Here is a 21,992-nt window from a genome sequence, read left to right as displayed (position 1 = left end):
GCAATTGGTGTGATCGGGCAATTTGTGGTGTAGCAGTGGGTCAGATTTCGAATATTGAGAGTTGAGGTGAAAGAGTTCAAATGTACGAGAAAAGAAGGGGCTTAAAACTCAATGCTACGATAATGGCAGGATGGCTGGGGGCGAGCTTGTGAGCCCCTCAAATGTGTTTGAAGTTGGTGTGTTCCACCACCGTATTTCAGTTGGGGGATATTCGTACCGTGGTTAATGTAACCGAAGTTGCTGTCGTTACAGGGGTAAATATGAGTTGGGAGGTACTTGGGGGGAGCTGGGTTGCTCCAGGGGTAGCTGTGGAGCATTTGAATATGATTAACTTGTAGTTATTCTCACAAACTACTTTCGAAAGACTAGAGACCTGGCTCTTCGGTTTTACTTCTGATTTCTTGATAGCTTGGCTATTTTCGGTCCTGTTTCAATCTACACTCGGTGCTTTAGAGTACGCATACAGATTCCCTCTTTCGCTTTAGTGGGGTAAGTCTAAAAGATGCAAGTCGGTACCCATGCACCTTCTCCAAATCCCCGAGCCTGGGGTACTTTACAGTGGCAACAACTCCCGTCGCTTCCAGCCCTACAAACACTGCCGTTACGCCGTCACCGTCCTGTTCCCCGCCATCCCCGATCCGTCACCGTCAACTGTCAACCGTTCAAATCCAAGCGCTCACAAATGCCTTGATATTCTGGTGGGATACCCGATTGTCGAGACATGGAATCATCCCCTTTGACAAAGGTACGCCCTGCTACCAGCGGCTGAGCTCTTAAGTAGCTGACTGTTCAGGCGCATGATCACGCACGGGCGGCGGCAATTGCGACACAGACTTCGGACACGACCGTCGCTATCGATGAGCACGCTCAAGCGGCCGCCGAGTTTGCGAATGCTTCCAAAACTACGAACAGCTATGAAGCTTTACGGACCTTGAGGTTGCTCGAGCAGCAACACAAACAACTGTCGGAATTGCTTAAGTTGCCCCGCGGCCCACCAAGCCAGGCTGGCCCCGATAACATCCCCGAGGAGGACGAGAAGGAGGAACGGGAAGAGGGCGATCACAAGGCGGTGACTCGACAAGAGGATCTACTTCCCACCAAGAAGAAACCTACCGCGAAGCCTCCTCCTACCTTGTCCCATTCACGATACCCTGGTCGCAACCTCTCATCTTCGATCGCGAGCAACTTGGCGTCGGCACGAGGCATCCGGGCGAGCTATAGCACACAACCGCTCACACCAAGTGTTTCGAACGACCAAGCGCCGGGGAGTCTGGAGGTCCGACCCCGTCGAGAGGGTTCTTCGAGGAGCAAGCCCCGAAACCAGCTGGAACAAGCGCGGGATCCGAGCTGGGTACCCCCAGTCACCAGGGAAGATACCGCCAACGAACCCACGAAGACCGAACCGAGCAGCCCGACTCCGAGCGAAGATGGTTTCTCTCGGTTTTACAGTACCTTTAACAGCTTGATCAACCGGCTCTCGGCCCCCCTGGCGTTTACCGGCCTACCCCTGGTTCCAGAGGAGTCAACGCCCGCACCTACCTCTCACCCTAGTGAGCCGCCTCAAAGGAAGCCTCGGCATAAAACCTCCACAGCCGCCGAGCCAGATCTCTCCAAGATTTACTCTCGCGCCACGCTCCGATCCCTCGAACGTGACGGCCATGGCGCAGCAGACTCTTTTTACGTGGTTCCCACCAGCGGACATACGGCCTCGTACGCCAGCGTCCTGAACCACGAAAATAAAGAGAAACGTCGCCTAGCAGCGTCGATGCACCGCGGCGGGGACGAAAACGAGGACAACGAAGACGAAGACGACTTTGTCGATGCCCGAGAGTCACAAGCGCCCATGTCGCCGACCTTCCGGAAGCTGCTGGCCAGGGCCCGGTCAGACAAGGACCTGCGCAACATTGTCGAGGAGCTGCACCTCGAGAACTCGACCCTCAAGGACGTGCTCGACAAGGTGAGCAAGCGGCTGCACAATTTCGAGCTCAACTCCCAGAGCTCACATCTTGCGCTGGCCCAAAGTCTGCGACTGCAACGGCCCACCTCCCCCATCTCATCTAGCGGTCAGGGACTGGCGGCAGGTCAGGCAGCGGCCGGGGCCAGGGAGGAAGCGCTGATTAAACGGAACCGGGAGCTTGAAGAGCAGATGAGCGAGATGGTGCAGCGCATGAACAGCCTGGAAAAGGATCATCTGAAGTTGCAAGTCACGTTGGAAAAGTACAGGGAACGGTGGGAGAAGCTGAAGGCGGGTGCCAAGGCGCGTAGGTCGGCTCAGGATTTGGTTTATGAGGGCGAGCCGAAGAGGTGACACGGGAGTTGATGAGCGTTCCGTTTATTTTATGAATATCACTGTTCAACGAAGAGATGCATCTCTTTGCGTGCACCCCGACGAATACCGACAATGTGTAGGATGTCAAAACACTCGAGGGAGCTGGTAGCTACTTCTCGTCTAATTGAGTGCCCTACCAATTCTTATCCGAAGATTTCATGTTCTGGAGACGGGTATCATGGATCGGACCCTTGTGGTTATGGAGAAGCAGATGATAGAAATGCAACACCCAAAATCATACACAAACAAAACCGCTTGAATCGAGGCGAGGAACGGCCGGGATGAATCGTCTTCTCTCTTAGGTAGCTACTGAGGCTTGACCCGCCACCAACTTGCGCCCCATGGTTTGTTAAGAACTTGATGACTTGTAGGTTGGCCGGAAACGTCCATCATAGTCCAATCCGAGGTTGGGGAGCACCACATAGCCTTGCGGTTTTCGTCACAGGTCAAGGACACCTCGCTTAGGTTCACATTCGGGAGGAACCCTAATTATTGTGATATCTACCTCCGGGACGACCCTCACCGACGGCTGCATCTATCTAAACAAATGGGCGGTGCTTATATTGGAGGGTAAGCCAACAAATGGTGCCGTAGGCACCGAGACTCTATCAAAGAAGACAGACGGCTTACGGGCCGAGACCATGGGGACGCTGGAGAACGGATCTAAAGTCAAGACCCTCATGCACGCATCGAGCCAAGATATGACGAAGCCCGCCTCCTTTGCCCTTGTTCGGCCGTCTAGCCCTGGACTGCTCGCCCGAGTAATATCTCCTGTGGCCGCCCATATCTTATAGCCCTGTATTTATGACATATTGGCCGTACATTTTATGTTGTTGGTCTAGGTAGCAAAGTGAACCGGTGGAGAGATGGCCGTAGTAAACCGTTTCCATGAATGATATTCGCTGTTTGATTGACAGAGCCATGTCCACCGGGGAGAAGCTGCTTTGTCTTGTCACATCTTGAATTCTCCTCCATCTTGCAACGCTTTCATAACACCAACCCCTCGATACTCGACCTTCGGATGCTAAATATATGTTCTATTGGTTTGATTGATTTGCTCTTTGGGATTGAGCCAAATGTCAGTACTAACTCAGCGCACTACGGAAGGCCAAGGGGAACCATATTCACACGAGATCTGCTGCCATGCTTAGTAAAGGTCAACCCGTATCACTTATTGGGAGGCAGGGCTGTGGACAGGAGCTCACAACTTTCCTTGACTTTCTTTGACGCTGCAGGTATGTGGGACATACACTTGTAAACTAGTGGCTCAAATGAGGGCACGACGGTTGTAAACAAAGCCCCTTTTTTATCACCCTCGACAACAGTCAATAGAATGATCGTCCACAGCTTGATGTAAATAACATGTTCTGCAGTCTTCGCGGCCCAAAAGAATTCAAATCTGTGATGTCCTTGAAAGATCAAAAGCGGCAGAAATGGATGCTCTAGAAAGACAAATAATTACAATGAAAGTACATGTACTTGTGGCCCGGAAAAACTATGAGTGTCAGGGTATCAACCCCCATTGCTATACTACCTATTATGGTGTTGGCTCGTGCCCAGCTTGAATGGTTAAGTTGTGAGGCAGATTCACTCCTTCCAGGACTCACCAAACGCGTCCCTGTTCAGACGATTGCAACCACGCGTGTGCCACTCGTTATGGCGTCTTTGAATAGTGGCTTTGATATTCCAACTCTTTGCACTTCCCTGAGTCCAAACATTTTTCAGCCTTGCTATTTCCTCCTTCTCCCTTGTGACTCATCTCTTCCAACCCCACAATGACCTCTTGATTCCCTACTGATGCAGTTTGTTCCTGGTTAAAGAGCAGATTGTTTGTTTGCTTTTAGGGCAGCCCAGCCCTCCAACTCCCTTGGTCAGCTTGTTTTCAACCAAACAATAAACCGCACTGTTTGTGAGAGCACGGCCCTATTTGTTCCACCCCCTTCTATTGTTCTCACCCAACTTCTCGTCCGGTCTCACAGGTGGCACTGTTATCATCTTTCCTTCTCTGTTTAGCTCATCACGAGGTAGTCAATCAAACAAGACTACCTCTCTCTTTCCTTGTGGCGAACCAGGAAGACCCTCTGTTGCTGTGGCCTCCTGGCGATACTGGGAGATAAGGAGCTCTTTTCCTCCGTTTGAATTCTTGTGCTAGAGTAGAAAGACGCGTCCTTATCGCCATGAGATAATCAAATGGCAAGACGCGCGAACACATGCTTGTGGGAGTAGTTCAACGCGTTCCTTCCACCGTGACAAGACGCGACCAAAGGTCCTCCTCCTTTCTTTTTATCTTTTGTGGTTAGCAAGAATTCCTCTCTACCCTCTTTTCAACACAACTACCCGCAGAGGAAGCCTCCTCCCTCTCTTTTCTTTTTCCCTGGCCAACCCTCCCCCCTCTTCTTCTTTTTCTCCTGGCCAACAAGAAGCCCTCCGCTCCTCTCTTCTCTCCTTCGCGATAACCACCAGCGAAGACCGCCCTCCCTTTTTCTTCCATGGCCGACGGGAGCTACAAAGATACCACCCTTCGTTTCTTCCCGTGGTTGTGACCCGCACGCCTCTTCCTTTTGCGATAGCTCGCCGGCCGACCAATATCTTCCATCCTCTCTTCGTCTCTGTGGCCGACAAAGAGGCCCAGCCTTTCTTCACTTTTCGTTTCAAAAGCCGACGCGCAAGACGCAATCCGCTGCCAACTGAGGCGGCCAGCAAACCAGGAAGCCCCCGCGCTCTCCCGTTTTCTCTCTCCTTTCTTTCTGCCCGCCGAGGTAGACCCATTGATTCTCTTCTCTCTGTCCATCGAGACAGACACGGTCCCCCTCTCTCCGCCACAAGCGCGGCGCTCGCTCACAGTACCACTGCCACTACCACAACCGACTAGATCACCAAGTCCCCCCGCCACAGGCACAGACACAGGCACAGGCATAGGTTCAAGCGCAGACACAGGCGCAGAGACAGGTACAAGCACAAGCACGACAAGCGCTACCGCGGCCTTCAAACCAGCCACCGCGCGCCCAGGTTATTAGGGCGCCCACAAACAAACAAACCCCCTTTCTCCCCATTTAACCAGCTCCTCACGGCCCAAAGCACGCCCCTCTCAACCCCCCCCGGAGCGACATCACCAGACTGCCGGCAAGATGCCGTCCAGAATGCGGCTCCGCGAGAGCTCGCTGCTGAGGGTGCCCGGGCGGTACCAGGAGGACCTTGGGCCCTCGAGAGCAGACCGCCCACTCTTTGCGCACCCCGATGTGCCGTTCAACCCCGCGCTGTCGCGGCACTGCGCCCACCCCAGCTTGCCGCTGGACTACGAGGGCGTGGGCCCTTCCGAAGCAGAGCGCGCCCGGTTGCTTGCAGCCGAAGAAGCGGCAGCAGCAGCAGAGGAGGAGGACGACAAAGAGGAAGAGGAGGTGGAGGAGGAGTCGGTCATGGTGATGGTCGACGGAGAGGAAAGCTGGGGGGTCGCAGGCAACGACCAGGACGCCGAGACCAGCGGCTCGGACTCCGACAGCGAGGGCCAGAGCGCCCAGCCCGCACCACCCACCCCGTTCGCCGCAACCCCCGGCCCCACCACCACACCCGTCGGCACCACCACCACCCCCTCGGCGCCCTCCACCCGCCCGGCCCACGTGACGCAAATCCCCAAGCGCCAGCCGGGGCAGCAAACCTCCCCCGCCCGCTCGGACGACGAGAGCGGTGACAGCACCGGTGGGAGAACGGTAAGAGAAGAACAAAAACATCTCAAGATTTGGAAGCAACAAAACTAACGAACACTTGTTAGCGCGGCGGCCGGCCCACCTGGGGCGACCTCTCAGATGGCATCAAGTTTGCCATCGCTTACGACATGGCTCGGACGGGCCCCCTATCCCGGGCCGTCCAGAATCTCGACCTCAGCCACGTCGAGATCAAGTCGCTCCTCGGGTTGATCACCGAGGAGCGCAAAAAGCAGAGGAAGTGGGGGAAGCTGCTCGCGCAGCACCCGCACAGCGCCGAGGTCCCTTCGGCGGAGGAACTGGCCCCCCTCTGCCCGATCAACGAGGGCATCACGGCCGGGGAGGTGCGCCGCGGGCGGGCCTTCCTCAAGTTCCTGGGTTTGCGTGGGGTGGCGGCGCGGTTGGGGTTCTGGGAGGGGACGGGGGCGGACTTCCACGAAGTCCAGATCGACGGGGGGTGCCGGCACCTCGTCGATGACTTCAGCTTCTTGGCCGGCGGCGAGGGCGAGGACAGCAGCGCCAGGAGGCTGCTGGACTTGAAGGAGGGGGAGCTCCTGCTTCGGCTGGACCCCCCGGCCGACACCATCAACCCTCTGCGGTTGAGGCCTGGCGCCCCGCTCGTCCGCGCCAAGAAGTTGGGGTTGGCTCGGGTGCCGCGGTCGGGCGGCTTGCACCCGATGAACTACACCGTCGGGGGCAAGAGCGGCCGCAGGTACTCGACCCTGGACAAGTCGGACTGGCCTGCCTGGGAGGCCCTCTACGATGCCGGCATCATCCCGGGCACCTCCCTGGCGGTCTTCACCGCCCACTCCCTCGTCCCCAGCGAGGCCACGTTCTTGACGGAGGAGGAGTTGGAGGCCCTCAACGCCGCCCACCCCACGGGGGGTATGCTGGGATCCTCGCCGGTTGCCGACGCCAACATCGATTACGACGTAAGCCACCTGCTGCCCCTCGCTGAGGCGGACACCAACCCCGTCTGGTACAACGCTGGGCAAGTTGACCCTTAGGAGGGGTTGAACTCCCAGCACCAGCCCGGTCGGTGGGCCGACCCGCACACGAACGCACCGCACAACGGGTACGTCAACCCGTTCGATGATGACTCCCCCCTCGACATCTTTGGCGACAACACCTCCTCCGTGTCGGGCAGCGCTCCCGCCGTCCCTCCTTCCGCCCCTGGCGATGAACCGGCGTCTTCCCCGACGATAGCCGAGGATGATGACGATGACGACGACGACGAAGACGACGAGATGGGAAGTGGTGCGATCCGCCAGTCCGCGCGCATAACCTCTGCCCTCCGAGCTCCCGGCCCCGGAATCCTCGCGCGCCCCCGTCCCCGCCTCGGACCAAATGTGGTCTATGGAGCCACGGCAGCCTCTCTGGAGCGAACCAATCTCTCCGAGGCGGACCCCATTGCTGCCGCGATTCCTCGCCTCTCCATGGAACGGGTGAGGTTCACCGAGGATGATCCCATTGCCGACTCCCTTAGTCGCTTCCGCCGCATGCAACATCCTGTTCTGGGCCAACAAGCCCCAGAGGTGGCGGCACGCATCGACCAACTCACAGCGGCGGCTCCCAGACGGCAGACCCAGGTCCACTTCGAGGATGAGCTCCTCCCGCCCCCGTCTCCGCCACGCCCGCGCGTTCCGGCGCTCGTAGTCGAGGCACCCACAGATGACGAGGAGGAATTTGAGAGTGAAGAGGAAGACTTTCGCTTGTCGGGTCGTAGAGGCGGACCTCGTCCTCGCACTGACGATCCGGATGATGGCGATTATCGACCAGCGGCAAGGAGGCCGAGACCGAGAGCACCCAGAGCACGGGCGTCCGAGACAAGGAAGCGCGCTCGCGCCGAATCCCCGCTCAAGTACCCCGCCAACAAGGCATCCAAGCGTCCGCGTTCCGGCAGGGGCCCGGGAAGACCGAGGAAATATCCTCTCCCTGCTCCCTCTGATCCAAATCTGCTGATGCCTCCGCCCACGACCACCGGGAGTCGGCGCCAGTCATCCAACACAGCCCGACGACGGTCACCAGCCACACCCAGGGCACCAGGCCGACCCTCAGCGCAACCGGCGATCCCTCAACCCCCTACCACCCAAAGTACTGAGAACCCATCTAATGTGCCGACAACTAGCAACAACACCGGTCCCCAAGAGCAGCCGGTCATCTTCGTCCGTCAGGCCTCTACCACCGAAGGTCCTCAAAACCCATCCAACACGCCGACCGCCAACGACCACACCGGCCCGGAGAACCCCCCCTTGAACCACCCGTCCGCAGAGCCCACTCCCGCCAACCCTGTTCCGCGGCCCGCGAAGCGTTCTTATACGCGCAGAAAAGCAGCCAACGAGGACGGAGAAGAGGGTGAGCGGGCTCCGAAGCGTTCTTATACACGTAGAAAGCCGGCCAACGAGGACGGAGCAGAGGGTGAGCGGGCTCCGAAGCGTTCCTATACGCGCAGAAAACCGGCCAACGAAGACGGAGAGGAAGGGGAGGATGCGGCGAACAAGCGCGCTCCACGCAAGAAACGCGAGCCCAAGCTCGACGAGAACGGGGAGCCCATCAAGCGCCAAAAGAGTCGGCCGAGGCGCGGCGGCCCAAACTTCTCATGCGACGGCACAAAGAAGATGCGGTCGACCGAGGGCGAGGAGATGACCCGTGCCGAATTCGAGGAGCGGTTCACGCGTGACGAGCTCACATATCGTCCTGGCGGCAACTTTGGAGGCGGCACTTTCCAGGTCAACGCCACGGGCGTCATTTGGTCGTTCGCGCCGCCGCCTGATTACACACCATCCGAGCGGACAGTCCGTCGCGCAAGGAAGCTCGAAACAACCAAGGACACGGACGATACCAATACCTCGAACAGCCAGCCAGAGACAGACGGCGAGACAGGAACAGGAGCAGGAGTCATCCTCCAACCGACCCCCACACCAGCCTCCTCGGCCGGCCCGGACACCCACCCAACCCCCTACCCCCCCACCGGATTATCCAACCCGCAGACCCTCACCAGCATCGCCGTGCACCGCCCCTGCCGTCCCCCTCCCCCGGACCCCGAGCCCCACAACCGGCACCGCCAGCAGCAGCAGCAGCAGCATCACCGCCCAACCGCCCGGCGCGCCCCGCAAACGCGGCCCCAAGCCCCGGTTCTCAGCTGCCGCGCCCCATACCCCCCCACCCACGCGCGTCCCGCCGCGCCCGAGCCCCCTCCCCCCCTCCTCAACCATAACAGCCGCCGCCAACCCCTCAACTGTCACCGCTGCTGCTGCTGCCGCCCCAACCATGCCGGCAGCATTCCCGACCATGCCGGCAGCCCCGGTCCCGGTCCCCGCCCGAGGCGCAGGACTCCGCGACCCCCGCGTGGCGGCGCGCGTGGCAGAGCTGAATGCCCAGTGCGACCGGTACCATGTGGCGACGAGGGACCGGTTTGAGAGTGATGAGGCGTTTTTGGCGCATGCCGAGCCGATGCTGGAACTGTTGTATCCGAATTTGGGGGGGAGTTCTGCTGGTGGGCGTGGTGGTGGGGGTTCGCAGCCCCATGGGGGATTGGGGTCGCGGTTTGGGGGGTATGAGGGTTTTAATTAGGGGATGCTGATTTGGGGAGGTTTTTTTTTTTTTTTGCTTCCAATTCGGGTTTCTTTCTTTCTTTTTGCTTTTTCCTTGCGGTTGGGAATATGTCGTTGCTTTTCTTTATTTCTCTTGCGGTTGCTTGGTCCTTTTCACATTCATTTCACTCCTCGATTGAGGGACGGGTAGCCCGAGAACGGATGGACAGGCGTCATCTGAACTAGGGGCTCCAAGGTTCGGATGGTTAAAATGCCTGGATAGAAGCTGCTGGGTTGCTGCAACAGCAACAGCGGGCAGCGGTTGGAGCAGACCTCCGAGATACCCACGCTGGTTTTTTGGCGGATGGGTTGGAATTTGTTGGGTGTATTGTATTCTGTAATATTTTGTAAAAGAAAATGCAACAGCATTGTTAAAATTAAAGTGCATCGGTGATTTCGGAGTGCGGGTGAGGTTGGTTTATAAGTTGACATCGCCCAGAAAGGGGCGGAGCCGACAGACAGGGGTGGATGGCTACGAGTGGGCTGCGTAACTCAATGCTACCCTGCGCAACAACCTTAACACCACCCTCCGCAACACCGGACGAGAGCACCTCGACCTTGAATAGATAATCTCGCCGGTTCCTACGCTTTCCCTCAATTACCTAGCCACGCTGGCAAATTAGCGGAAAATTTACCTCGCCATCCCCACTTACTCCGACCGACTTTCCCCCCAGAATTCGCCGAACACCCCTACCAGCCGACGACATGGCGCCGCGCATCGAGGCCCAGGAAATCGAGACATACTGGAACATCTTCTCGACCAGGACAAATGGCGGCAAGTTTTTAAATGGCGAACAGGCGGCGCCGGTGCTCAAGAACAGCGGGCTGCGGGACGATCAACTGGAGCGTGTGTGGGACCTGGCCGACGTCGACAATGACGGCAACCTCGACTTCGAAGAGTTCTGCGTCGCCATGCGCGTCATTTTCGACTTGCTAAATGGGGAATACGCCGACGTACCAACGACCCTACCGGACTGGCTGGTCCCCGAGTCCAAGGCGCATCTCGTGCAGGCGAACCGGGCGCTCACGGGCAAGGCGGTTCAGTTCGAGCAGGTTGAGGACGAGGACGACTCGCCCGGCCTCAAAGATGGGTTCGACTGGTACATGAGCCCAGCCGACAAGGCCAAGTACGAGCAGATCTACCAAGAAAACCGAGACATGCGCGGCGAGGTAGCATGTGAGTCCCCGACGCACCCTCCTCCCCAAGGCACCCTTCACAGCTAACCAACCCCCCCTCTTTTTACGCAGTCTCCGCCCTCCAAGACCTCTACGAATCCCTCGAAGTACCCGACACCGACATCCGCTCCGCCTGGAACCTGATCAACCCATCCGCCGGCTCCTCCATCAACAAAGACGCCTGCCTCGCCTTCCTGCACATCCTCAACAACCGCCACGAAGGCTTCCGCATCCCCCGTACGGTGCCCGCCTCACTGCGCGCCAGCTTCGAGCGCAACCAGATCGACTACCAGATCGACAGCGCGCGCAACAACGCGGCGGCGCAGTCCCGGTGGGCGACGCGGGCGGACGACGAGACGAGCACGGGCCGCAAGGCCAAGTTCGGGGACCAGTACCTGACGCGGCTGGGGCGCAGCGGGTTCAAGAGCGCGGGGACGGACTTCAGCAGCGGCGCCAAGACGGATGCCGAGTGGGAGGAGGTGCGGCTCAAGAAGCAGCTGGCCGAGCTCGACGAGAAGATGGCGAAAGTCGAGGCCGGCGTGGAGCGCCGCAAGGGCGGCCAGCGCGACTCCAAGCCCGCGCTGGTCAAGCGCGAGCTGGATCAGTTGTTGGATTATAAGCGGAAGCAGCTGCGCGAGTTGGAGGAGGGTGGTGGTGCGGCCAAGGCCGGGGGGAACCTGAAGAGTGTGGGTGAGGATCTGCAGACGGTGAGGGAGCAGGTGGAGGGGCTGGAGGGGCATCTGCGGTCACGGCAGGAGGTGCTGGAGCAGTTGAGGAGGGAGATTGAGGATGAGAGGGCAGGGAGGTAATGACTGGGTGGGTAGGATCGGACACAATCCATGACACGACGTTTGGCTGATAGAAACCTCACACACAAACACACACACAAATACTAAACTAACACACTAAATTAAGGGGCGTTTATGCCGCCCATAAACTGTTCTGTCTAGCACCCCGCAAAACTCCGGCATGAAAACTCGGGTATCTAATCCCTCCACGACTTGCTTAAGCAACACTCCCATCAATATAGGTCTTGACCATCGGCAGCGCCAGCGTGCGCCCCTTGGCCGCCCAGACCGCGAAGCTCGGCATCTTGATTGAGTTATTGATCCGGCCGACGCCCCTGTCGCGGCCGACCGCGCAGGCAAAGACATCGACGGGGGGACCCTTCGCGACCGCGGGCTTCAGCCCGGCCAGCGCGGCCTCCACATTCTTGGCCACGCTGACGGCCTGCTTCTGGGTGTAGAAGAAGCCCGCGCGCGGCTTGCTCACGATGTCGCCGCACGCCCACACCTCCTGCGTCCCCGGGACCCGCAGGTACTCGTCGACCTGCACGGGGCGGACGACCGCGCCGTCGACGAGGTACTGTGCGGGGATGTATTCGGTGTTGGGGATCAGGCCCGTCGTGGGCAGGTACAGGTCCGTGGTCAGCGTCTCGCCGCTGGCCAGGACCACCTCGGTCTTGCTAGCCTGGCCCTCACCCGCCGCCGCCGCCGGACGTGCCTCCGCCACGTGTGCGCCGTACTTGATGGTGACGTTGAGCTTCTTCAGCTCGTTGGCGGCCGCGTCAGCGAGGGCGCTCCCGCCCGCGACCTTGTCGCCCGAGCAGAGCAGGACGATCTCCTTGGTCTTGCCGTACTCGTAGCCCAGCTCGCCCGCCACTTCGATGCCCGTGCTGCCGGCGCCGCCCACGATGATGTGCTGGGCGCTGGCCACCCGCGCGGCCGTGTCGTGCAGGCTGGCGAGGGTCTGCTCGTAGGTGCCTGGGGCTTTCCAGGGCGTGTCGGGCGAGGGGGACCGCGCGCCGGTGGCGAGCACAAGCTGGTGGTAGGGCAGAGTGCGGGTTGTGCCGTCGGGGAGTGTGATCTCGACTGTCTTCGCATCGAAGTCCGCCGCGGATGCGCTGCCGATCACGAGTTCCCAGGACTCGGTGGGGTACCGAGACAGTGCGGCTTGGAGTGGCTGGAAAAGCTGCTCGTCCTTGATCTGGCCCGGGATGATGGCGCGGACGGAGGCCAGGTTCCAGTAGAAGTGCGAGTTCTGTGGCGGTTAGCCGTGGTCACCGCCATGGGTATCACGTGATTGCTTGGAAAGCCCTCCAGCCCATCGTTGGCGGCAGCACTGCGTACCTTGGAGACGAGGATGACCTTGGTATCCTTAATGTTCTTCTTGAGAAGCGCGTGGGCAACGTGGAGGCCGCCGATAGACCCTCCGAGGATCACGACGGTTTTCGACATTTTGCTATGTTTTGATGGTGGCGGGCTAGAAAAGATTGCAGACTGCTCTGGAGATGCGGTAGTAGAGTTGTGCGGGTAGTTAGGGGACGAAAATCCAAAGCTGGAAGTTCAACATGTGTTTGTTTTTTCGAGGCGCGCCTTCTTGTAGCTGGGTACGACTTGAGTGTTGCGCTTCCCAATTCGAGCACAACCAACGAAGGAAAAAGAGGAAGAAGCGGAGTGGTGCCGGGAGGATTCCGAACACCAATCTAAACCCCCCGACTTAGGTACCATATTTTCTTTTTCGGACCAGAGCCCAGCTGACACAATATCCTGGTGCTACACGCATGTACATTTGTAATAACGAGATGCCAGCGTGCGTTTGACATCAACCGCCAAGCCGTCGTGAGACGGCGCTGCTGCAACACAAAGCACCCCTGCGGTTGATCAAGCCTCCCCTGTCGTCGGCCTTCCCCAACATGCTCGGAATATGGGACCAAGGAATGAGTGGAATGAGTGCCTTGGATTCCTAGGCTTGCTTGGAGATACGGTTGACGGTTAGGTTCGTGTTATACTACATCCGCATTTGCAGAGAGGAATAGGGATCCTTGGGGTTTGCGTGGCCCATGATGTCGAGAAAGCCTGACCGCAATGCCGGCTGTTGAATCACGCCGAGACCAAACAGAAGTCGAGTTGCGGCTCCAAGCATACCCAGGGCGGATGGCTCCCGCGCAAGAGATGCTAACTCAATCCGGACTAGCTGATAACCCCGAGAACAAGCAGCCGATGTTCGGGACCGACGAGTGTGCTGTTGACAAGGGGAGTTGGTGATAATGACAAGGGTTTACGAATAGTTGCCTGATAATCTATGGTTTGTATGTTTTGGATGGCAGTCAGGGTGACATGGCATTAATACGAAAGAGGCCACAGCGTGAAGATGCCTCAAGACCTCGGGCGCCCGTTGCCGAAGTCTTTCTATATCTATCTAACTACCTTAATTATAAACAATCTGGCCGCGACAAGGGTGCATGCCAAAAGCCACCCAGGGAGTTAAGTGGCCGGCAAGCAAAGACTTGAACGAAGTAGGGGAAAACTATATTGATAAATCGGGACGACAAATCCAGTAAAAGCAATCGAGCATACAGCGGAGGACAAGAAATCGAGCAGAAAGGCAAGGACAAGATGCCGAGGGAAAAACAACCGAACCATGTCGAATTCTTGTTTCGTCCCTGCTGTCAACCACAGGGTGACGACCTCCCATCTTGGATGAGCAATCATGCAGCCAGCAGCACATCACACCGGCCTTGGCAGTGGAGCAACCACGCTCCAAACTCGGTCACAAGCTGCCCCTCCCTTGCCAGCTCAGAACCCCGCGCTTAGCCCCCCTGACCCCGCCAACCCCCAACAAACCCTTGTGGTCTCCTCAACAACATCAACCATTGCAAACAAGACTTGTTTCCACCAAGATCCCGAGCAAAAGAGCGACCAAGCAGAATACAGAATCCAATCAAGATGGTTACCCAGAGCGAAGCGTTCAAGAAGGCTGCCGAGGAGAGCAAGCAGTTGACGTCGAAGCCGAGCAACGAGGACCTCCTCGAGATTTACGGTGCGTCCAGACAGTCATATCGTTTTGCACCGACACTCGCTAACATGCCACGGTAGCCCTCTACAAGATCGGGACGGGCGAGGACGTCGAGAAGGCTCCCGCGCCGGGCGTGTTCGACCTCAAGGCAAGCCATCACCCGCCCCCTTTCCGTATCCGGAAAACACACCCGAAACTAACACACACCACAGGGCAAGGCCAAGTTGAAGGCGTGGCAAAAGGCTGTTGACGACGGCATCACGGTGGAGCAGGCCCAGGAGAAATATGTCGCCAAGGTCGAGGAGATGAAGACCACGTACGGATTCGACGCGAACAAGCAGCCCGAGGCCGTCGGCCAAGAATAGATGCGACACTGGGCTGGGGGGAACTGCGCACATGAATAGACATCATTTTGTGACAATCTTGGCAGCCAGACATTGGCATTGAGCTTTCGGCGCCCGTAGCAAGCGAGTACTGTGTTCCTCTGTGAAAACACCACCCTTTCCCACCTTTTTCCTCTTTCCCACCTTTCTCCCTTTTCTTAGCCTTTTCCCTTTCCCACCTCTTCCCCTCGCGAAGTGACCCCGGCCACGCAACCACCTCCCTAGGTATCCAAGCATGTGATTTCCATCTAACCCGGCTCCCAAGCTCGCCCCATCCAGTCCGGCTCCAAATGCTTCTCCGTCGCCACCCACGGCACCTCCCCCTCCCCATACGCCTGCAAAGGCAAGTTATACGGCATGCGCAACGCCACCGCAGTGGCCGTCCCCTCTGGCACCTCCCCCTCCGCCAGCGAATCCGTCATGAACGTCGGCACCATGGTCGCTCCCTCGCCGTACAGCTCCGGCCAGACCAGCACGCCGATCTCGTACGACGCGACGCGTACCTCGTTCCGAGTATTGGGCGCATCGCCCCACGCCTGCTTGGATAGGTTCGCCGACGTGAGCAGTGCCCAGTCGACGGTCGGCGGCTCCGGGCCGTAACCGCTGTAGCGGATGTAGGTTTTGATGTGTGGCGCGGCCCGTTTCCTGCCGGCTTCCTTGGGGATGTCGCCGTAGGAGAGTGGCGCGCCCCTGTCCGAGTCGTTGGCCCAGTGGTGGAACATGGGTCGGAGGTATGTAAGCTGGCTGGCCTGTTGTGGCGACTGGGTCTTGGTGTGGATGGAGCTGCCGGAGTGGTACCCGTCGAGGGATTTGCGGATTTCGTCCGGGGTTGGGAAGACCACTTTGAAGGACGGTCGTTGCGCGAGAGGGGTGGTGCTTCGGCCACCTCTAAGGGAGCGGAATAAAATGTTCTTGAGCCAGGTATCCGATCCGCCCAATGTCGCGATGGATGAGGTCTGAATGGCAATCTCGGGTTTTTTTGAGGAAATAGGGACCGCTTCGAGGGCTCGGCTCATTGCTGCCGAGCCCCACCAAGTGATTGAATCTTCTTCCTCGAATACGTGTCGACCCGGTACGCTGGCAATGAGCGAGCCTCGGATTTCTGAAAAGTCATACAGGGATAATTGCTGAATTACTGGCTTGCAGGTGGTCTTACGGGTGTCGTAGGCTCGGAGGTAGTTGAGGAAGTCGATCTTAAACTTGGCTCCGCTACCGATCTTGGCTTCCTCCGGGCTAGCATCTTGTTGTAAAGGCTTCATGCGGGGAAGCCTCGGAGAGAGCCAGACAGCTTGGCTCATGTTGGTCCAGTCACGGACGATCAAGTTTGCTGTGTGGATGATGATCTGTACCGTCTCATCGTGCCGGATGAGAATCATCATCTTCGAATGATGCGTACCAAACATCTCGGGGAGAAAGGCAGTGTGAAGGGTGACATTTGGGAAGCGGGATGCCGCTCCCTGTGGGATGTTAGGACTCAAGGAAAAAAGAGATGGGCAAGGTAAAGGAGAAGGCAGTTCTATTCACTTGAACCTGCTGTAGAAGAATGCAAGGCTTGCCTACCTGGAGCTTTAGCCGGTTTGGGTTTTCTCTCTTCCAAAACCCATGAACCACATGAACCTTGACGAGATGACGAACATCTTCGTCAAAGGCGGACATGAGAAAGTCTATGTCATGGAGATAGTTAAACTCCCAGCACTCTGCAATTAGTGGATCTCCCAGTATGTCCTGGAGAGTGACTGTATCCTTGTTCATCTCTGGAGGCAGGTTTTGAATCTTGGTAAGTTGGAACGGGGATTTAAACATGCGATTTGGCACTGATGGCGACCCAACATGTTTATTTCGCTGCGGCGATGCCCCAATTCGACGCTTTTTCAGCGGTGGGCTAATGGGGCAGGTGAGAGACGCTGGCATCTCCCCTATCGTTTCGTCATAGTCGTCGAGAGGCGCCGGCGTTTTTCTTGGTCGATCCATGTTTCTTGGAAGAGTGAATGGCAAACAGAAAACAAGTTGTTTTGGAAGTGATTTGGTTAAAGATTTTCGATGAGGTTTGAGGTTGATGCGATGATGGAGCGTTGTGATGATAGAGTGATGGAGTGGAGTCAAGCAGGCATTAGCTGCCAGCTGGCTGGCATCTGGAGCCGTTGCAGGACAGGGAAGATGGATTGTTTGCGTTTTCTTGGTCGTGGGAAATCCTTCTGGCGCGACGCTAGTGGCTGGGCAAATGCCTGGAAATTGAGGCGGAATGCTGTCGGCCTGGCCAGACTGCAGTAACAAACGTGTCGGAAATCTTGACTCGTGGGAACGAATCGTCCCCTGAACGCATCCTCATTTGCTGCATTGGCACCGCCCACGAGTTATGACCCCCTAAAACGAGACAAGGCCGGCCCGAGATTTTAGAGAGAGCAACATCTGCCGTATTCACCATCTGGTATCCGTATCACTCGAACCGGAACTGTCTTGTCCCAGCGCCCGAGCTGTCGGTTCCCACAGTGTTCCCGATGCCAGGCTAGGCCTCGGCCTCGATAAGCTTTCGCCGACAACCAATTTCGATCCTGGTTGCGAACTAACACCGTGGCCCGCCTGCAATCCGTGCCGGTGTAGGGCCATTATTTCTGGCTTCACCACGCTATAAAAAAGAGGGGCGACAAGATGCGGCTCTTCAACTTAACATTGCTGTTTGGAGCGGCTGCGCTGGTCGTTGGGCAATCGCCAGACCTGGACGACGACGAGGAAGAACCGCCCCGGGAAGCCACGCAATTCAATGGGAAAAAGGTCCCGCCGATGCTCGAGTTGACCCCCGACAACTGGGAGAAAGAGCATAAGGCGTCCAAGTACTTGCTGGTCAAGCATTACAGGTAACTAGTTTGTCCCACGCTACATGTCACGCGTGCTGATGTCCCCAGCCCGTACTGCCCGCATTGTATCGATTATGCTCCGACATTCCAGACGTTGTACGAATTCTACTACACCTCGTCGCCCGCCGGGAGCGCGCCCAAGGACGCCGACTTTACCGATTTTTACAGCTTCCGATTCGCCGATATCAACTGCGTCGCATACAACGACCTGTGCGGAAAGCATAAAGTCTCGTCATGGCCAAGCACCATTCTTTACGAGGATGGCGAGCCAATTGTCACTTTCAAGGGTGTCAAGAGCATGAGCGTCTTGAGCGGCGCCGTGGAGGATGCCCTGGAGAAGGCCAAGCCGGGGACACGCCCGGCTACGCTTGAGTTGCCGGAACCGGGCGCCGAATCGACCGGCCCCATAAACAGCAGACCGGCCGACAAGGGCGAACCAGACGCGAAGAGCACGACGGATGGGGGGGCCGAGGAGAAGCGCAAAGTAGCCCCTGCTCCACCGATGCCCCAGGCGCCAGCCCAGCCCGAAGAGACAACGAGCCCGAAGTACGCCACGGTTACATACAACCCACCCCAGCAGAAGATCTTGACGCCGAAGATGACACCGAATCCTAATGGCATATCGGTGGCCCTGACGGCCGATACTTTCAAGAGTTTGGTGACTAAGACGCACGAACCCTGGTTTGTTAAGTTCTATGCGCCGTGGTGCCACCACTGCCTTAGTATCAAGCCGAACTGGGAGCAGCTAGCCAAGGAGGTCAAGGGCCGGCTCAATATCGGTGAAGTCAACTGCGATGCCGACCCCCAGCTTTGCAAGAACGTCGGTGTCAAGGGCTATCCCACCTTCCTTTTCTTCCGGGGTGGCGAGCGCGTCGAATACCAGGGCCTCCGTGGCCTGGGTGACTTTATCCAGTATGCCGAAAAGGCCATCGATCTGGCGAGCGGCATTCAAGACGTCGATGCTGAGTCGTTCAAGGCTCTCGAAGAGAAAGAGGAGGTCATCTTCCTGTACTTTTACGACCACGCCACCACGACCGAGGATTTCAATGCCCTCGAGCGTTTGCCCCTGAGCCTGATCGGTCGCGGAAAGCTGGTCAGGACACGGGTACCTAAGCTGTACGACCGGTTCAAGATCACCACGTGGCCGCGGTTGCTTGTGGCGCGCGAAGGGCGGGCTACCTACTACCCCCCCCTCAGCCCGAGGGAGATGCGTGAGACCCATCTGTTGATGAACTGGGTCAAATCTGTCTGGCTGCCTCTGGTGCCGGAGCTCACTGCCTCCAACGCGCGCGAGGTCATGGATGGCAGGATCGTTGTCCTTGGAATTTTGAACAGAGAGAACCAAGACTCGTTCCAGGGTGCTATCCGGGAGATGAAGAGCGCGGCCAACGAGTGGATGGACAAGCAGATCCAGCTGTTCCAACTCGAGCGCCAAGAGTTGCGTGACGCCAAGCAGCTGCGCATCGAGGAGGCCGAGGACCGCGATGACCACCGGGCGGCTCGTAATGCAAAGAACATTAGAATCAACATGGATCGGTCGGATCGCAAGGAGGTGACGTTTGCGTGGGTCGATGGTGCCTTTTGGCGGAAGTGGATCCGCACCACATACGGCATTGACATCAAGGACGGCGACAGGGTGATCATTAACGACGAGGATGTAAGTCTGCCTGGTCCACCCCTGCACCGCGTAGAACCAGTAAGATACTAACTAACCCCCCTTCCAGAACCGGCGCTACTGGGACCAGACCAGCACGGGCAACCCGATCGTGCCGTCGCGCACCTCGATCCTCGAGACCATCAACAAGGTCACGGCCAACCCGCCCAAGCTCAAGCCCAAGCTCACCATCGGCTTCTTCGAGAAGATCGTCTTCGACGTCAAGACCACCTTCAAGGAGCACCCCTATCTCAGCTCGGGCTGCGTCCTGGGCATCGCCTTCGGCTGCCTCTCCCTCTTCCGCGGTAGGATAAGGAAGACGAGGGGCGGCCACTTCCGCCTCGACGAGCCCGCTAACAGGGCGCCGCTCTTGGGGGTGTCGGCTAACGGCAACAAGGTGGACTAGACGAAGAGCTTGGATGATGGGATGATGGGACGGACGCGGTGCGGTGGCATGGGTCGGGGCTGGGCTTCGGACGAATAACTTGGTCTTTTTTTCTCCGTATACATGGTGTGTGTATAGCACCTGGCTTGATGGCGGCGGCGGCTTTTCTTGGGTGTCTGGACAAGTGAATGTTGGTTGGTTGGTGGGGAGGGGTGGGGAGGGTCAGGCCGCTGGTGTTGCATACTAATATCTTATTCCTGGCTTAGAGGCGCTCCTCTGTTGAACTGTTTTTTTTTTTTTTTCTTTTTCTGTTTGTGCTTACTCTGGCCGGTGTGTTGTATGTAGGTAGACATGGAGTTTTTGGTTTACGGGTTTGGCTGTGGCCGTGGCAGTACATTGTCATCATCGTAGCTGTTGGTAATGTGTCGGATATACGTTACCTCAGTACCAAAAATCGATTCGCATTTCTCGGTTAGATTGTTTCCCAGTGCCGTCCAGCACAGCGGCCGAGCAAGGTTTTCACACTGGCCGGCCCTGTCAGGTTGGGCTGCATTTGGCTAGCTGGTCGGGATGTTTTTGCATTGATTGGCGTTAGGTTGTGAGACCTCGTGTCAGATGCTTGGATGCACGGCGGATATCGGGTGCTACATTGCTACATTCCAGGGCCGCCGAGATCGGGGTTGGGTTGGTCAGGATACTTCGTAGTTAGTTGGGTTGGGTTTGCAAGGCGGCGTGGGAATGTTTAACAGAGGGTTTGATGGACCGTGGTGGCTCTTCTGGATTATATCTTCTTAAGCTCTAAGCTTTGCTGCATTTGCTGATCAGTTCTGGGGTAGATATCTTGGGGCTTCTTAGGCGTTGGCTGTGTCTGGCACCGCACATTCTCTCGGCCTCTTTCGGGGCCAGGATGAGACATGATCCTGATGTGTCAGAATCAGCCAAGGTTGTTTGTGCCCACGGACTACCAGACCGTCGGAAACGAAACAGCCAACTTTGCAAGACTGACAGTGAATAGTTGTATCGAAAGTTGAGAGTAAAATGCATCACAGGTAAATTCCAATGAACAGCCAGTGAGTGAGTGGCCAGGGGCAACAATGCCAACGGGTAGCTGCAGAGGCGAGCCGCTCAGTTATCTCGACGTGCAGCGTCTAATTCGTCAATTGTATCTCCATAGCCTGCCTGCATATTACAGAAATGCCACTAACGTCAGAGGGTGGTGTTTGGTGGACGAGTGATATGCTGGGCCGGGCAGGCCGCGAAACGGGCCGCAGGAGAAGCTGCCCTATGGCGAGGTCCAGCGGGCCCGGCATTCGACATCGTGGGGAATGTTGATAAATAGAAGTAAAGCATGCTCTCAAAGAGATGCCCAAGTAGTCGGCTCATGGGCGTGTCTTCAATGGTTGTATGTACAGAAATATGGACTTGTGTGTCTGGCGTAGGAAACGGATGCTCGGAGAGAGAGAAATAGGATGCAAGCTTTTCTTTTAGCAAACCTCAAACACAAAGCTCTGTAGCCAAGAAAAAGAATATTATAAAAGAGTAAGAAATCCTGCAGAAGCGTGGGCCTCGTCCATCTAGAACCCCCATCACCACCAACGCCCAGCAAGCGGAAGGGACACACAACACCGGGAAGCACCCGCAACACACAGCCCAACTATGATGAGGACGGCAGAAACTCCTTGTAAAAGAAGGTCTCGCCCTTCTTCCCGTTCGGTAGGGCCCGACTGAAGTGCGGCACCTTGCCGATCTCGGTGTAGTCCAGCTTCTTGAAGGCCATCTCGGCCACGCTGTCCGTCTCGGTGTCGACGAGCTACGTAGTAGTTAGCACTCAGAGAACAAACAAAACAACAACAACCACAGCCCACCATCAACCCCCATCCCCCTTCATTAAAGAAAAGAAAAAAAACGCACCAACAACGAGCGCCCCTTCTTCGCAGCCTCATACTCCAGCGCGGCAACCAACGAGCGCGCGCCGCCCTGGTCACGTGGCGCTGGCCGACCACCACGGCATCGTTGTGACACGGAAGGAAACATTCCACGGCTCTGCGAACTTGAATATAGGGAAGCTCTCACAAGGCGTGGTCATACAGGTTTTTTGCCCGGGTTTGTTCTCTGGTC

General features: G+C 57.4%; 7 protein-coding genes across 7 annotated transcripts; 5 read left to right on the top strand and 2 right to left on the bottom strand.

The window, feature by feature from the left end:
* Window positions 1–130: 130 nt before the first annotated feature.
* CHGG_03890 (uncharacterized protein) lies at window positions 131–2,308 on the top strand (the record flags this gene model as incomplete). Its single annotated transcript, XM_001223103.1, has 3 exons — window positions 131–176; window positions 467–745; window positions 921–2,308. The coding sequence occupies 3 exons, from the start codon at window positions 131–133 to the stop codon at window positions 2,306–2,308; spliced, it is 1,713 nt and encodes a 570-aa protein (XP_001223104.1).
* A 3,149-nt stretch (window positions 2,309–5,457) lies between these two features.
* CHGG_03889 (uncharacterized protein) lies at window positions 5,458–9,449 on the top strand (the record flags this gene model as incomplete). Its single annotated transcript, XM_001223102.1, has 3 exons — window positions 5,458–6,036; window positions 6,099–6,962; window positions 7,038–9,449. The coding sequence occupies 3 exons, from the start codon at window positions 5,458–5,460 to the stop codon at window positions 9,447–9,449; spliced, it is 3,855 nt and encodes a 1,284-aa protein (XP_001223103.1).
* An 879-nt stretch (window positions 9,450–10,328) lies between these two features.
* Window positions 10,329–11,608, top strand: CHGG_03888 (uncharacterized protein; the record flags this gene model as incomplete). Its single annotated transcript, XM_001223101.1, has 2 exons — window positions 10,329–10,800; window positions 10,872–11,608. 2 exons carry the CDS (start codon window positions 10,329–10,331, stop codon window positions 11,606–11,608), a joined length of 1,209 nt encoding a protein of 402 aa, XP_001223102.1.
* A 196-nt stretch (window positions 11,609–11,804) lies between these two features.
* Window positions 11,805–13,036, bottom strand: CHGG_03887 (uncharacterized protein; the record flags this gene model as incomplete). The annotated part of the gene is made up of 2 exons (XM_001223100.1): window positions 11,805–12,839; window positions 12,929–13,036. The coding sequence occupies 2 exons, from the start codon at window positions 13,034–13,036 to the stop codon at window positions 11,805–11,807; spliced, it is 1,143 nt and encodes a 380-aa protein (XP_001223101.1).
* Window positions 13,037–14,527: 1,491 nt separating this feature from the next.
* Window positions 14,528–14,962, top strand: CHGG_03886 (uncharacterized protein; the record flags this gene model as incomplete). Its single annotated transcript, XM_001223099.1, has 3 exons — window positions 14,528–14,621; window positions 14,678–14,730; window positions 14,810–14,962. 3 exons carry the CDS (start codon window positions 14,528–14,530, stop codon window positions 14,960–14,962), a joined length of 300 nt encoding a protein of 99 aa, XP_001223100.1.
* Window positions 14,963–15,228: 266 nt separating this feature from the next.
* Window positions 15,229–16,278, bottom strand: CHGG_03885 (uncharacterized protein; the record flags this gene model as incomplete). Its single annotated transcript, XM_001223098.1, has 1 exon — window positions 15,229–16,278. The coding sequence occupies one exon, from the start codon at window positions 16,276–16,278 to the stop codon at window positions 15,229–15,231; it is 1,050 nt and encodes a 349-aa protein (XP_001223099.1).
* Window positions 16,279–17,629: 1,351 nt separating this feature from the next.
* Window positions 17,630–19,895, top strand: CHGG_03884 (uncharacterized protein; the record flags this gene model as incomplete). Its single annotated transcript, XM_001223097.1, has 3 exons — window positions 17,630–17,835; window positions 18,004–19,492; window positions 19,560–19,895. 3 exons carry the CDS (start codon window positions 17,630–17,632, stop codon window positions 19,893–19,895), a joined length of 2,031 nt encoding a protein of 676 aa, XP_001223098.1.
* Window positions 19,896–21,992: the final 2,097 nt, after the last annotated feature.

This window comes from Chaetomium globosum, genomic scaffold (genome assembly GCF_000143365.1).
Source record: "Chaetomium globosum CBS 148.51 scaffold_4 genomic scaffold, whole genome shotgun sequence".
Classification (NCBI taxonomy): Eukaryota; Fungi; Ascomycota; class Sordariomycetes; order Sordariales; family Chaetomiaceae; genus Chaetomium; species Chaetomium globosum.
The sequence above is the reverse complement of the archived record's forward strand: the minus strand, read 5'-3'. Positions and strand labels throughout refer to the sequence as shown.